Genomic DNA, 16,056 nt, shown 5'->3' with positions numbered 1-16,056 from the left:
TGGAGACAAAATTCAGAAACTTATGATCCTTCTTATGTAGTTATACCTCTAAAAAAATACTACTAGTATGTGTGATAGAAAAGTCAGAATATTTTATATCCTTCTTGAGTTCATTTCAGCAGAAACAACATGTTAAAAAAATACTATGAAGACCATTGCTACTTAAAAAGTAGTTACACTTGCTACTCTCCTCTCTTGATGTTCAGATTAATTTGAAGTTTTCAACTGGATTTTAGATTGCCAGTATTATTTCCTTATGAACTGATTACTGTCGAAATGTGTGAGTTCTGAAGGCAATTCATTGTTGTTGCTAGAAACTGATATTGAATGTAACTTTGAGCTCAAATTATAAGGTGACTTCTTCAAAAGCTGTAGAATTGCTACTTTCACCAGGCTAACCTGGTACAATTGCATATCCGATCTTCCCCACAGAAACATTTTATGATTCTTAGCAGTACCCAGGTTGCTTGTTAGATCTAGCTTGAATGTGTGTGAAAAAATTGTTAAATAAAACACTCTTTTTTCTGCCATGCGAAGTTCTCTCCTCATCCGTGATTAATAAAAACTCATGTTAATCCTTTATTGCCTACTCCCTCATTCCAGTTATCCTATTGTGCAATGTCATCCTACAAAAAGCAAAGCTTTTGTCCACGATGTTAGTGCCTGAATTCAAGATTCCATTCAGCCATGCTGAACAGCAGATCTGAAATTGACATGGTTTTGTTCAAATCAACAGGAAATTGTGGTCAAGGTTAGCATTTCATTCGAAGGCCACAGTATGCAGGACAGTAAAAATTGGGACAACAGCTTTCTTTCAAAACACAAAGTTTCTACTTCACAACAGAAATATAATTTGCCTATGCTGAGTGGCAGAATTATCTTGGTCAATTTTTCATCTGAATACCAAGAGAATTAATTTGATGAGCTGAATGGAGAACCCATACTGATCCATACTTTCATTGTGGTGACCACATCTAGACATTCCCTGTGTTTCCACAATATGACCAAAGTTCTTTGATTTGTAGCATCTGAAGCAATTACTGTGGAAAAATATTTCCATTTTCTTTTCTGTATTCTCTGGCAGCAATCAAGCTGGTGTATGCTTTGCCTAGGACACTTCTAGTTTTTACTTGCTTTTCCACTATATATAAGCATTTATGCTTTAATCACCAACAAACTCAAATGAAACTGGGTCACAAAAGCTTCCATGTTCCTCTGAAACAATTGGTGTTAACGAGTGCCAGCTAGCTTCCCGTAAATATATACGAGTCTTCTATTTCGGGACAGGCAATTGCAATGTAATAATATCCAGACATCGCACATTTAAGTGGTAAGAATCCTGCTCTTTCCTTTAACCTAGACACAACAGGTTTTCCAAAGGAGGATGGATAAGGACAACTGTGACTCAAGAGAGCATCAAATGAGATAGCATGCCTGAATGGATGCCTGGTACGAGTCAGGAGAATGCCAAATAAAAATGAAGTTATTTCAAACTTTGGAATGAGTTTCTCCCTCTAATTTTATGAAGTGAAACCTCAGTTTTAGAGTACTTCACAATATGGATGTTTATGTTTTGATTTGAACCGAAGCCCAAGGGGGGTGAGAGAAGGATAGAAAAGAGGAGTATGATACACTTTTCCCACTCCTCAGATATTCTTCCTGGCAGACTGAAGCTTGAATACTAAGAAACAAGGGTCTGTTCAACCCATTCCAGCATTCTGCTACCTGATCTGAATCTGACCTCGTGACCAAAAAAGGATCACTGAACTGAAAGCTGAACACCTCCAATACAGTAGGACACAGTATTGAAGAACAGCTTTGAACTATTGTCTTCTCTATGAGCTCACATCCACTGCAGCACAGTTGGGCAGCAGCCTTACGCAACACTGTAAAAGAGCCCTCACAAACTTACACACTGTAAAGGCAAATTAAAAATAAAAAAAGGATTTGAATTTACTTTGGCTTTGGGTAGGCACTCAGCTGTGTCACATAGAACTCCACTGATTTCACGGTGCAAGTGTTAATGACTTATGTTCATAGGGATGAGACTAGCCTATCTTTCAGCTTTATTCCCTGGCAGGGAAAGACCAGTGATTTATGGCCGGTCTGTAGCTTCCATAAATTACTAAAACCAAAGGTATAAACAGCCTATTAAATGATCCCCAAAACTACCTATAGTATTCCTCTGCAGTGAATTAAGTCTATAAAGCCTCTCGAGGAAACCAAAAGACCAAAGAACCCTGATCAAAAGGGATGTACCGGATAACATCAAAGACAAGGAGCAGTCAATTCTTCAGCTCAGCAAGGAGGAAGCACATAAATTCATTCATACAAGTCACTAAAAGAGTAAAGCTAAACAGTTTGGAAAAGCTGACTCATCAGCTTGTTCTGTAGCTGACAGCAGAAAACTTGGCAACCTGAGCTGAAAGGATAGCACTTAGTCCTGGAGTTTTCAGCACTAGACTTCAAATTCAATTCACCAGTGAAAAAGGCAGGGGGAAAAATGTGCAGCCAAAAGTTAAACTATTAATATACATTGAAATGAAGGAGGAGAGGAAAAAAAAGATGGTCTATATTTTTTGACATTTTACTTCAAATCCCCAAAGAAAATAATCTCTAAATTGTTGGGGTTTTTTGCATTTTTGGTGCCTTAAAGAGCATCAATATCAGTTAGTTAGCTACTATACTTTTCACAGTTTTTGGTTCCATGACTTAGAGAGAAATAAATCCTGATATCCCAGGTGATAAAATATTTTATTATCCTATATCCAAATTATATCTTTTCCCAATGTATCTTCAGAGGACGCTTGACTCAAAAAAAACCCAAATAAAATACTTGTACAAAGTTACTACATTTTTTATTAACATAAAAACTTCAAAAATAGAACTATAGTTCATGAAAGAGACAAAATACTCTAAGGAATATAATAATATTTGCTGGCTATATTGGCAAAATTTTTTTACTGTTTTTTGTTGTTGGTTTTGGGTTTTTTTTAGTTAGCATTCTACAGCCTTTCAATACACTGAACAAAGGAAGAACTCTTTTTAGTAATATTACAGTGGAGCTTGGATTAGTGATACCTGACCCAGAAGTACTACCACTCATGCTAAATTTTAATTCCACATTCAGTAACGATTTGTAGAATTATAAGTTAAAAAACCTTAAAAGTTATGTCAATTTGATAGAAACAAATGTATTATTTCTAAAAACCAAATTCTTATTTTTGCAGGAATGTTTTTTCAGTCAAAAAATTACTACTTTTCTTTCTAAAGCTGTTTTAGAATGCGGAAAAAATACATTGTGTTATGAAATGGAGATGCATTGTCTTTTAAAGCAGTCCATTACAGAAGGAACCCAAAATTTTATAGGATAAAAAAGAAATTGCACTAAAAAGCCAAAAAGGAAAAAGACAATGCCAGGTAACAGATTCAAAGTTCCCCAAACCCACTAAAGCTAATAAAGTGCAGCAAGTAACTTTTCCATAAAGTTGTACCTAACAATTTCCTCAACTTTTAGGCATGACATGTCTTTTTTCAGGATTGAAGATCAAAATAATTTCCTAGATTCTTTGAAGAAAAACCTGAGATTCATACGTATCTGAAATTCAAAATCCTTGCCACAATGTTTCAGGCATTGCACATTGCAATTACAGTCTTTCATCTACTTCTGCAAGACATCTTTTTGAGAAGACACTATTACAAAATAAGTAGCAGTACATGATCTGTAACAAATCTTAAGTATCAGTAGTTTCAGGTAAAACAAGCTCTCGAGTTTGTTCCTTCTTTTATCTGGGAGACTATACAGGCATATATTCCTTGGCTCACTGCCCAAGAGATCAGACTGCACAGCAGCTTTTGAGGGCATGGAGCCAGAATAAGCAGTCTTATTGATTTTAATGGTTCTACCCTCAGAATTCTAGTAACTGGAAGACAATAGACAATGAAGGACATGACATCACCTTTGGTAAATACGCAAACATTTCAGAAGCTCTTATTGCTTTAGAGCAATTCTAATTCTTTAGATGTTGGCAGAATAAGTAATTCTTAATACAGTACTTACTGATGCTATCTATTGCAAGACATCTTTAAAATGCCACACAAAAATCTAAATTTAGCAACAAGCCACAAAAAAGAATGAGAACGTTGTGCAAGCATTCCAGTGAATACAGAATAAAACAATTTTTCAAGAAACAAATAACTTGTAAACCAATATTGGGGAATTTACAAAACAGAATTATAGTGGTTCAATATTGTTGTTGGTTTTTTCCCCATGTCTATGTAAACAAAAAACGTAAATGCTTTTGCACGTTACACATATTTCAGTACACAGAGCCTTGGAAAAGTACTGGTATTTTCTCCAGCTGTCCGTGATTTTACATGGGGTGGGCTTTTTACTTTTCTTTGTTGCTATGAAAAAAAAAAAATTAAGAACCAAGTAATTTATGGTCACAATCAAAAATAACTAAATAAACCGTTATTTCACACATCTAAGGATTCCAAAGAATACACAAAATAAGTATTTTAAAATTACGGTAAAACAAATTATAAATGAAAATTAAAGGTTTATGTTAAATGTTCCTTCCAAAATATTTATGTTTTATATTTTAAGTATCTTTATAGGCCATTTGGTGTTTTTACATGATCTAGTTCCAGGAAACATGAGAAACAATGTTGGAACAGAACAGATGAATCCATTTCAGATATACTTTAGACATGTTTATTGTTAAAAAGAAAAGCAGACAAAATACTTTTGAAATATGAAATAAATAAAACAAACAGCATTTTAACACCAATAGTGACTGTACAACTCAGTAAAGTTTTACTAAACATATTTAAAAACATTCCATCTAGCAAATTGTAAATAAAACCTGTCAAACACTTATATAAATGCAAAAACATTAAATACACTTGATAGAAACATATCTGGCAATAAACTCTAAGTCATGGTATTACTATCTCTTCATATTATTCAATACTATTTTCACCTAATGTCCAGTTTTATCTCTAAGACTATTTTTATTATAATCTTTCCTCCTTTGCTTAGCACTGATCATAATACAATTTATTTCCCCACATTTTTGTTTGCACAGTTTTAAAAATAAAAATTTAATATCAGACAACCCCAATTTGTCAGTGGGAATTATAGCAGCAGCATTTAATACTTAAAGATCAAAAGAACGTGACAAAGGCCATGTATATCTGTTACAGTCCGTATTATCCTAACTGTCATCATCATCACTACTATTGTGAGTCTTAGTCCATTCCCTGTAGGCCTGTCTTTTCTGAAAGCATGGTAGGGAAGAAGAAAGCAGAAGTATTAGTTTAGAAGCATTAGTTTTGCAAATCTATTAATTAAAGCAAAATAAAACCCTAGAAAACAAAGAAATTCTGAAATGACTGAAATCCTAGTTTAGGACACAGTATGAGCACACAAAATAACCTATATCCTATTTCCTTTAATCAGCATATACAATCTCTAAATCACTAAAAGAAGTTTTATTCCACTCTAATCCAGTAATCCGTTGAAAATGCTACAGCACAGACCTGTATGCACAGAAATAATACGAAGGGGAGAATAATCTTTTCTTCCCCATAAGAAAATACTGTGCTATTCAAACTGCTTCAGACAGGGGACATGTAATACACTGAGTCTGACGCAAAACAAAGAAATATCTCTAGAACCAGAAACATTAAGAAGCAAAAACATTAGTACACTTGAAGGTAAAGTAAGATTAAGACATTAAACATGCTATACTAGAAATTAATGTCTGGAAAAAAATTATTTAATTTATTATTTTTGGATTTGACTGTCTACAGGGAGAATTACAACCCTGTTTGGAGCTTTCAAAACATTTCTTCAAGAGTAGTTCTGCCTTAGAATTGTCAATAGTGAGAACTAATATGAAACACACCATTTTTCAACTTCAGCTACTTTCAAGTGGTCACTGCCACCACAAAATATGACAGGCATTACACAAGGCAATGCCTTTATGCTTTTCTAAGTTTGATAACAGAAGGTGGTGGTAACTGTACTCAACCACACAACAGAGAAAGAAATCAGAAATACTGATTACATTGCAGAATTTTTTAAAGGTTTCTCAGCAAGAAAACTACCAAAATGCAAAAATATACAAATTTAAGAAGAAAAAGCAATGCAAAGTCATTAGAGAAACCTGAGCATTAGAGCTGACTCAGTTGACTTGCTAGCATTTGTTTTAGCAGTACACTTTAAAACAGAAAAGGGCATATTTTGGAATTCATCTTCTTACCAAAAAGAGGAGAAAGATTGATGAATGGCATAAATTTATTGCTAATATTAGCTTCTAACTAGGCTCTAGTTAAGGTAATACTGCTTTTATAACACTAGCTTTAAATTGGAGAGCACAGGTTAATGCTACCTCATTAGAAGAAAGGCAGAGGCAATACTATTGTTATCAAAGAACATTCACAGCCTGCTGAAGTAGATCACCAGTGAATGGTATGGTGAACATAGCTGATATGCCCCACATAGGACAATCCTCTTTTACCAGAAAAAAAGAAAGACACACTAATGAAATGCAGAAGAAACAGAAACAAACAGATTGGAACTCGACATGAAACAAACAGGTGTGGCAATTCTCAAAATAGTCTAAAAATCCTCTCCAAAGGCTACTTCATTCTTATCTACTTCTCCAAAAAGGTTATTTCTGCATGACCTCGCCAAGGTTTCCCTGGCACACTGTGAATCCTTCAACATGTGTTTTAGAAATTTTGTTTACATACATGCAATCACTAATTACTACTTTGTGTTTGAATATTTCTAAAATGCAGTTTTACTTCTGAGAAAAAATAGAAACTTTGTAAGCTGCATTAACAGTTGAAGTTATTTCCACTTTGATATGTGAATCAAATTTGCTTAAATGGCAGCTGAATTAAAGAATAACTGCTGCTCTGCATGTTCTTCATGCAAACAGTATTTCACTTCAAAACTGTTCACATTCTTTTGATGACTGTAGTATGACAGAAATACAGCCGTTTTACGTGTGTTTAAAATGCTGGTTTACATAAAATTGAGATTAAAAAGTCACTGTTTAAAATATGCACTATAAAATTACTGAAAAAAGTATCTTTGTTTATCATCACTGTTTATCAAAAAATAAAAGTTAAAAACATAAACCTTTTTAATTACACATATAAACATTTTTATTCTTTCAAAATGCTCTGTATCTTACACAAAACTCTACAGATATACTGGTATAAGTTACGGTGTCTTTCTCAAAAGTTGTATCACAGAAACTAAATCACCAAAGTAGTCATAAGCTAAGAAATTAAATCTTGATTACGGCGTTACTAGGTAATGGGTGGTAGGGAATTTAAGAAATGGGAAATTCTGTAAAATATTTATTTCAACATATGATGAGTCAAAATGTATGTCAAATTATCTTTCATTTTCTTCACCTGTAACATTTGACTTCCAGTTCCATCTCTTAATCTGTAAGGTCTAATAACTCCATCTTCTCCAAAGAAGCGAGGTGGGCGCAGGCTTATCACATCTTCTGATGAATCTGCAACTCTGACAATAAAGCAGCAAATTTAAGTGTCAGTACCTCTACTCAGCTACAATATTTAGCAAAGGCTCTAAATTATTTTAAATACATATTAAAATCATGTACTAGTACAGCAATTGTTGTTCTCTATGTATGTACATTTGCACATGAATAGACATTGAGTAGATACTCTATGGAACAGTAATAGATTTCACTCAGATATCTATTTCAGAGAGTGATTATCAGAAAATTAGATGGCACAGGACAGCACTGCAATATTTAATTAGTGTCTAAGTATTGTACTTCAAAACTTCAAAATTGAAGACATCTGTGCCATACAGAACTTCTGCTCTGATATTTTTCTTGCATTTCGCTGCTGAAGAGCTTAAAGGGAAAAACAAAAGAGACGTCAATCTTGTGAGAGCAAATATGGTCCAGCTCACTGAGAACAGGGCCATTAAACAGCTGTATTCAGATGAAGACACTAAGTGCTCCCTCAGAACACACTCTTACGTCTTTATACATTACAACGTGAGATAATCTACCACAATGGGTTTATTAAAGTGAGACTATCACAGTATTCAATATGTACTCCTAACACAGTACTCAATCTGAACAACCAGGACAGATCCTGGCATGATCTGGTAGTCTTGGAACTCATGTCATACAGTAGTAATAATATAAAAAAGTAACTTTTGATGCAGCTGAGAAGCTCTTTTTTCCTCTATATTTGGGGTAAAAGTTAAAAACCAGCACTTGCAGGAAGTCCGATTGCTGAGGCTTTTAAACCTGTTTCTTTGTAATGCTAGGAATACGCGAGATTTGACGCTGCATTTTTTAAATGCTGTCAACTGTGTATTTTTTTTAAAAGTCACTATTTATTATATAAATAACAATATGGGTAAGATTTTTTTCCTAGCTCATCCATGTTAATGACGAAGTGCAGAGATCCAGAAAAACTGACACAGAAGTGATACAAAGACACAATGTACTGCTGCTACTACTATTGTCTGTTTCATGCCACATGTCATTCTTCATACTTAATTTTACTTACTTTTTAATGCCCTGAAATGTGCTGCTTGCCATATCTATGATTCCTCCAGTAGGCCTAGCTACTGCTCCCACTAAGCCTTTTCCAACACCTTTGAAAAAACCAGCTGCTCCTTCTTTCTGAGCTCCTGAAAGGATTAAGTGCAGCAAATCATTAGAAAACACTGAGTCTGTCTTACAATCTTAGCAAACTTAATTACCATTTAATTAGAAATCTTATTTGATATGCAACTACATAATCTCCCCCATACACAGCTCATGTAAACCACATTTAAACTAAAAGGTAGCAGGAATATAAAATCTTTATATACATTTTATAACTCAGATTTATGATGTCTCATCAAATATCAAAAATATTCCATCATATGAACAGTTAATGCACAAGATGACCTCAACTTACCTCTTATTGGTTTTGTAACTATTCCTGTTATGCCACTGACAAAACCCTACCAAGAGAAACAAAAGAGACATTATAAATATGCTTCCAGATTATATTTTTCTTTTTTTTACATTTTTCTCACTACTTCATTGGTGAATAGCCTCAAAGGACATCTGCTAGAGTATTCTAAAATTCACTACAAGCTAGCAGAATTAGAGGCACTTGCATCACAGTTCCTACCTTCTCTTCTACCCTCATGTATTTTTCTTTAAAACTATCACTCAATTGTGGCCATATATTTGCAAAATAAGAAATAAAATAAAGAGTATCAACTCTCTGGTGACTATGGCAGCCTCTATATTTGTTACTGTTGCCTGCATAGAATTCATAAATCTTTTTATAATTTCTTTTTTCTCCTTACAGAAACCAATCCTTTTCCACCTCGAGTGATACCCTCTCTCAGACCAGTGGGCTGTTTATTCATGGCTTCTCTCCTTTTCTGCTGATAATCCTCATCCATAGTTATCGCAGCTACTCCTTTTGCCATAGCACCAGTGATTCTTGATGCAGCACCAGCTAATCCACCTATTGGAGAATCATAAAATAAAACAATGTAAAATGCCAATGCAATTTACAAATACCCGCCTATATTGCTTACTATTAGGTATACTACTGTGACAACACTGAAACTTACCAACAGCTCCCCCTACTAGTGCTTTAAGTCCTAGTGCCATTCCTTCTATAAATTCTTCAGGACCTTGGATGGCTCCCTAAGAAAAAAAGAATGCATTTATGTTAAGCTTCAAATAGCATGCAATATATTTTTTCAAATCTTACATTTTTATTGGAATTTACATATAACAAAGAGAACAAGAGCATGAGACCGAGTGAGAAAGTCTGAAAGTGCCCATGAGAGCACCTGTGAAAGAAAGAAACACTGTTTTAGAATATTAATTCATTCCCTGAAGCCTGCTTATTTTAAGGCAAATGGAAGAAAAAGTAGATTTCTTATTTTAAAAGAACCATAAGGAACAGTCTTTTGTGAATTAAGTTAAATGGACTACACTCTCCTTTTTATCTCACTTGAGTTTTCCAGTAACTTCTCCTGGCACTTTCATGTTGAATTTTCAATTCTAAATCTAAACTTAAAGCCAAAGAAGTTATTAATATATCCACATTTTCAGTATAATCCAGATCTATCTACTTGTGCTACATTTCATAAGAAGGCAGCAGAGATTTTTACCTGGTAAGGTTCATAGAAGAATGCTTCTACTCCTTCAGACAAGCCTCTAATGAATCCAAATGGATTACCCAAGACATCAAGGCCAAGAATAAGTACATACATCTGTTTAATAGCCTAAAATAAAAATAGTTCTTAGTAAAAATATTTCAGAAATTACACTAAAGCAAAGGCAGTGTAGTATACCCAGATTTAAAAAAAGGTGAACATAATGTAAGTTTAATACAAAAACTTGAAAATTATTTGGAAAAGTAGTATTAAAAAGGATCTTAGAGTGACTAGATCATATTAAGTCAGCCAAATAAATATTACTTCTTACAAGAATTTCACAAATAACTGACATTAATGCCCTTGAGGTTTTACAAAGCAAGCACATTACCTAGATTTTTCTCATACTACAGGACAAAATTTGGTCTGTTTGCATATGTTGAGAAAATTTTGTTAATTGTCACTGCAAAACATTGTAACTACATCTAAAGGAACTGTAATTTGATTTTTAAAAAATGTTAAGCATCTCCTAAGAGATTTCACATTTTCCCTCAGGGAAATGGAATGGTCAGAGAAAAACAGGTAACTTGTGCCCCAAATAAAACCCTGTATAGGCTTTTTTCCCTTTAAAGATGGACAGTAGAAGTGGACTAATTCTTTTATGCAAAAGCGAAAGCATGTCTCCTGGATTCTCTCCACTGGATGACAGGACCTGAACAGTACGCAAAGGCCAAAGAGGGATCATAAGTCATATACTACTAATGTCCAGGAAAAAGCATTAATATTTTGATGCCAATTCTACTCTGTCAGAGCTGCACTGTTTGCTTCCACTATCCATTCCAGCAAGTTTTTTTGTTATCCATGCATTTTTCCTCTGTCATAATTTGGAAATGGCACTTGCCCCCAAAATCAAGAAAACAGAATTCAACTGAGTAATTGTTTTGTATATGTTTATGTATTTAACCTTTGTACAAACATACAAGGCTGAAAGTAATTGTTTCTATGAAAATAAATAAAAAGTGCACAGCAGCGCTTTCAAAATATAAATTTATTGAAATATTAAAATTTACTTATTCTAACCTGTTTTGAATAATGCCTTACAACTGCTGATTGAAGCTGTTGTGTAGTACAGAAGTGATAGCTGAGTTCAAAGAATGCCAACCTGGGAAAAAAAAAAAGATAAAAAGTCCTTATTATGCAGAGCAAAATAAAAACTAATATATGTAATACCGGTTTAATCTTTGGAAGTAATCTCTACAATCATATTTTTAACTTACTTGAAGACAACATCTTGTACATCTGTGAGGGTGGCCCCTATACTCTTCAGCAGGAGATTTAAAGATTGAAGTGGTATCAATTCATTCTTTCTTTCTTCTTTGTTACTATCTTCTCCACCCGTACTGAGTGAAAAGCTTAAGTGTAACTAAAGAATAAAAAAGACATTGGGAAATAACACGGTTGGTTATTAGAAGTATTATATTTCTATCTTTACAATATTTTAGATGATTTGAAAATTGAGATAAGACATTTCTAATCTCGACTGAAGTCAGACTGACTCCATAACAGAGAACACAAATATACCATGTAGGTCAATTAAAAAACACTGGCATTTAAAGTCAAGCTGAATAACTGGTACTACCTGTAAGAAAACAAAAACTTGAAATTGCTTACTCATGTTTTCAGATAAGGTCTCCAGAATCTTGTAGCTGTAAGTTAGGCTATTAGCTTGCTTCCAAAACATTTTGTTTCTACAACTAATACCCAAAAATCAAAGCAGACTGACAATGATAACATAGCATGGTGTCCAAGCAAGAATGAGAAACAGAAGCATGAAAACAAATAATTACTAACATAAGTTTTACAGGTGCTAAATAAACACTGGAAGATGTATACAAGGAAAACCCCACCTGCGCAGAAATTAAAGTGACAATCTCAAAACATACAAACATTCAGGAAAATTGCTCAAAGGGCTCTATAATACACAAGTGTATTCAGCAGTTTTCAAAATCAAATGAGAAGTTATACCTGTTTCCAATTCTCTGAAGACACCACCATATTCCATTTATTAATTTATGGTTTAACAGAGCTTTACTGTAGCTCGTTTCAAAGACACATAGCTCGTCTTGCAGAATCATTGTCACTTAATTCACAGCTCTATATTGACTTCATAACTGTTGAAGACTAATCTTTTACTAGAACCGGAAGCCCTTTTATTCCATGCTATCTCCTCCATGTAATTTTTCTTCTCAAATATGACAGAATACATTCAAAAATAAGCTGTTGTTTACTTTCTTACAAGTTGTTCACTTTGGTATCTTAACACGTAAAGGGCATTTTACTTTTGTCAAGCCCTGAGCAGTTTTTGTAATAAAACAACTAGAAACATACCTATGAACATCTAAGATGTTCATAAAGATACATGGAAACAGCTACTAAATATACTTGGAATGAGTTAGGCTAAGCTGCTTACATAAAGCTAGCCAAGCATTTCCTGGAATTACCTGTTCTAATAGCAGACCAATTCTAACATCTCACCAGATACTGTAAAGAGGTGAGTCTCAAACTGTTCTTTGATCTATTTCCCATGGGATAGAGGGGAGATTTTCTCATTAGGAACTGTTATAGAGCCTACAAAGTACCATCATGGCATTAACAACGTCAACTACGCAATAATCAAAAAACAAAGATCAGTAAGGTAAAAATGAATGAGAGTTAGATTTGGGCAAACAGGCTGCTGTTTCTATTAAGTATGCACATACTATTCAACAGCTGTACCTGCATGTTTACGGGCATGGGGAAGTAGCCAAAAGTAGAATTTACAGGAGTCAAAAAACTGATTTTCCAGTGAGTAATGATAAAGCAGTGTTGTGGTTTAACCTCAGCTAGCAGCAAAGTACCACGTAGCCGCTCACTCACTCCCCCCACCTCCAGTGGGGTTGAGATAAAAACAATTTAAATAGGACAGCAAGGGAAAAGAGAAAAAAAATAGTAAAAGAATATACAAAGTAAGTGATGCACAATACAATTGCTCACCGCCCGCTGACCAACGCCCAGCCAGTTTCCAAGCCACAGTGCCCCTGGTCAATTCCCCCCAGTTTATAGATTGAGCATGACGTCGTATGGTATAGCATGGCATACCCCTTTGGCCATTTGGGTCAGCTGTCCCAGCTGTGTCCCCTCCCAGCTGGCACAGCTGGCAGGGCATGAGAACCCACAAAGTCCTTGACTAATGTAACCACTACTTAGCAACAACTAAACTATCAGTGTATTTATCAACATTATTCTCATACTAGATTCAAAACACATCACTATACCAGCTATTAGGAAGAAAATTAACTCTATCCCGAAGATCAGAACAAGCAAAAAATGTCATTGCACAGTAATGCTGGCTGTGTATGTTTTTTAGAAATGACCTCATGCCCCAATGCACAACACGCTGTCTGCACACAAACTATGGCATTTGCAAGAATCTCTTGAATAATAAAAAGAATTACTGTGTATGAATAAAGTAATGTATATGAATGAAATAATCAACTGTTTATATAAATATTTAATAAATATTAATGTAAACCCCACAGAAGTTAGTGGTAACAAGGAAAGCACCTTTCCAGGACATTTTTATTCTACATTTGATCACCTCTATGTTATGTCATTTCAAGCGCCTATTGTCTTGCAGGAGATAAAAGTTCTTCAGTTAAAAAGCAAACACAGGCTGTAATGTGAAAAAGGTATACCTTAATTGGAGAGATATGAAAGTATTCATACAAGCTGATTTGTGATGTATCCATTGACGACACACTCATCAGTTCTTCTTGAAGAGATTCAACATCCTTTTTGAAAAGTTCTAGCTGTGAATGCATTTAAAAAAAAAATTTCTTTAAAACTTGGAGTATATAAAACTACCATCATTTGTCACCAAGATGCAATACGTTGCCTAATACTACTTATACTCTCCTGATCTTATTTTTTTATTTAAAGAGTCAACATTTTAGAGGACTTTATTAATTAGAGTTTGTTTGCTGCCTTTTTGTATGAAGAGGAGGAAATACACATATAAAAAGACAATCCAACATATGTCTATTTAATAGTAATAAAAACAAAAACAAAAAAAGCCCTACCCCAAACCCCCCAACCCAGTCTATTTTTATGAAAGTTCAAATACCAAATATTTTCAAGTCAAGTTTGGACAATTTTTGCCTGGGTCAAACAAAGGGCATATATATGAACACATAATATAGTGCTTAGGTTTTTACACACAAAAAAACCTAGATCAAAGTCTATTTTCTGTTATATAGAAACGAGACTTTTACATACTGAGAAGACCTCCAGCTAACCCTTTTCTCCTTCAAAAGAGAGAGTTCCTTTACAACAGTTTTTGAAGAATCAGCCAAGTATTAAAAAAAAAAAGATTTTTTTAATAGTAACAATTATAAAGTTATAGTCAAAGATTTAACTAGTCAAAGAAAATGAAGCTGTAACTGAAAATAATGTCAGAGGACCTTTCAGAACACTAAACCTAGGTACCACCTTGCTATTTAAACAAGCAAAACAGTCAAGGCACTACATATTAAGTAAGGATCAAATCCTAAAATTATGCCTTGCAATTACACTAAAAATGAAAGTGCAGAAGAGGGCCTCCTCTAATCTCTGGATTCAGTGATTCAGCCCACAATGCTGGTCTCAAATCATTAATCTTTCCACTGGGAGGGGAAAGAGAACAAAATACATTGTATTTTTTTTTGCTACAACCATGCTTTGAAAATTAACATAATTCTTCAAACTACCACAATAATCTAGAATTCACAGGTACACCTGGTATCAAGGGATGTAACAGACTGTATGCCCTAGCACACGGCTGGGAACCACTAGTTTACACTACCTAATTCCCACATATGAAAATACAGTGGCATATCTGAAACAACTCTAAAGTAAAGTTATTAATGTTTTTGTAATTTTATGTGTCACTTTAACATATTAAATATCTGATTTAAGGAACCCTTCAAATTTCCTTACATTTTGTAAGTCAAAATTAGACTGCTACTTGTATTTTTAAAGATGTGTAATTAAGGTTGTGATGTTTAACAAAACTGTACTCATCCACCCTTTAAAAAAACATTACAGTACTCAGTTTTGCTTCAAGAGTTTATAATATAATAAGAAAAGACTACACAGAAATACATGCTTAGGCCTTGATTTAGTGAATGGTGCCTCTCACCAGAGAGGATCCCATTCTTTCAGTTAAAATTTTACTCAAAGCTTACATTACCACCAAGAGACATGAGTTCCTAAGTCAATAAGCAATTAATGTGTTTTGTGAGTCTTTCCAAAATTCTGGTGCCACTACAGCTCTGCAAAGAACACACAGGCTTCAATTTACAGCAGCAGGAAAGACAGACAGGACTAGGAAGAATCAACTAGATCTTCATGTCTGATAACTCCCAATTCAAGTTAGCGACATAAGCATTCTCTGAACCAGAGAGTACATTTATTTTTCCTTTATCACAGGACAGAAAACAAGGTATAAAAAACCCACCAAAATCAGAATCTTCTTTTTAAAATTCAAACCAAAGAACTCCATATGCTTACGAAACAAAAGTAAGAAACTGAGGGTATATCTAAGATATTATACCAGGCAAGAGTAGAAAATTTGCTTAGATAAAAATATCTACAGAACTATGACCCATAGCAGACAAGTCCTACAGCAATGTATTCTGCTTACAAAATGTTAACAAGATTCCTGTCTTGCTTGAAATATTATTCCAGAACTTAATTCTCTTATTGTTCCATAATTCCTTCCAATTTTCAGTTTATATTTACACTGGAGCAATTCTTAAAGCTTTTTTCTTCTAGTATAATCCCTGAGCAGTACTACT

General features: G+C 34.1%; 1 protein-coding gene across 1 annotated transcript in view; it reads right to left on the bottom strand.

Annotated features, from left to right (window-relative positions):
• Positions 1 to 16,056, bottom strand: part of VPS13A (vacuolar protein sorting 13 homolog A) — a gene marked incomplete at both ends in the record, with an annotated part of 117,164 nt that overhangs the window by 8,044 nt on the left and 93,064 nt on the right. Inside the window, 9 exons of the mRNA XM_082013506.1 lie at positions 7,438 to 7,552; positions 8,581 to 8,704; positions 8,977 to 9,022; positions 9,377 to 9,540; positions 9,650 to 9,725; positions 10,199 to 10,312; positions 11,264 to 11,345; positions 11,461 to 11,606; positions 13,918 to 14,031. Of these exons, the coding sequence (XP_081869632.1) occupies positions 7,438 to 7,552; positions 8,581 to 8,704; positions 8,977 to 9,022; positions 9,377 to 9,540; positions 9,650 to 9,725; positions 10,199 to 10,312; positions 11,264 to 11,345; positions 11,461 to 11,606; positions 13,918 to 14,031 (981 nt within the window). The remainder of the gene's footprint in view (positions 1 to 7,437; positions 7,553 to 8,580; positions 8,705 to 8,976; positions 9,023 to 9,376; positions 9,541 to 9,649; positions 9,726 to 10,198; positions 10,313 to 11,263; positions 11,346 to 11,460; positions 11,607 to 13,917; positions 14,032 to 16,056) is intronic.

The sequence above is a fragment of the Phaethon aethereus genome (genome assembly GCF_964289735.1).
Source record: "Phaethon aethereus genome assembly, chromosome: Z".
Classification (NCBI taxonomy): domain Eukaryota; kingdom Metazoa; phylum Chordata; class Aves; order Phaethontiformes; family Phaethontidae; genus Phaethon; species Phaethon aethereus.
The sequence above is the reverse complement of the archived record's forward strand: the minus strand, read 5'-3'. Positions and strand labels throughout refer to the sequence as shown.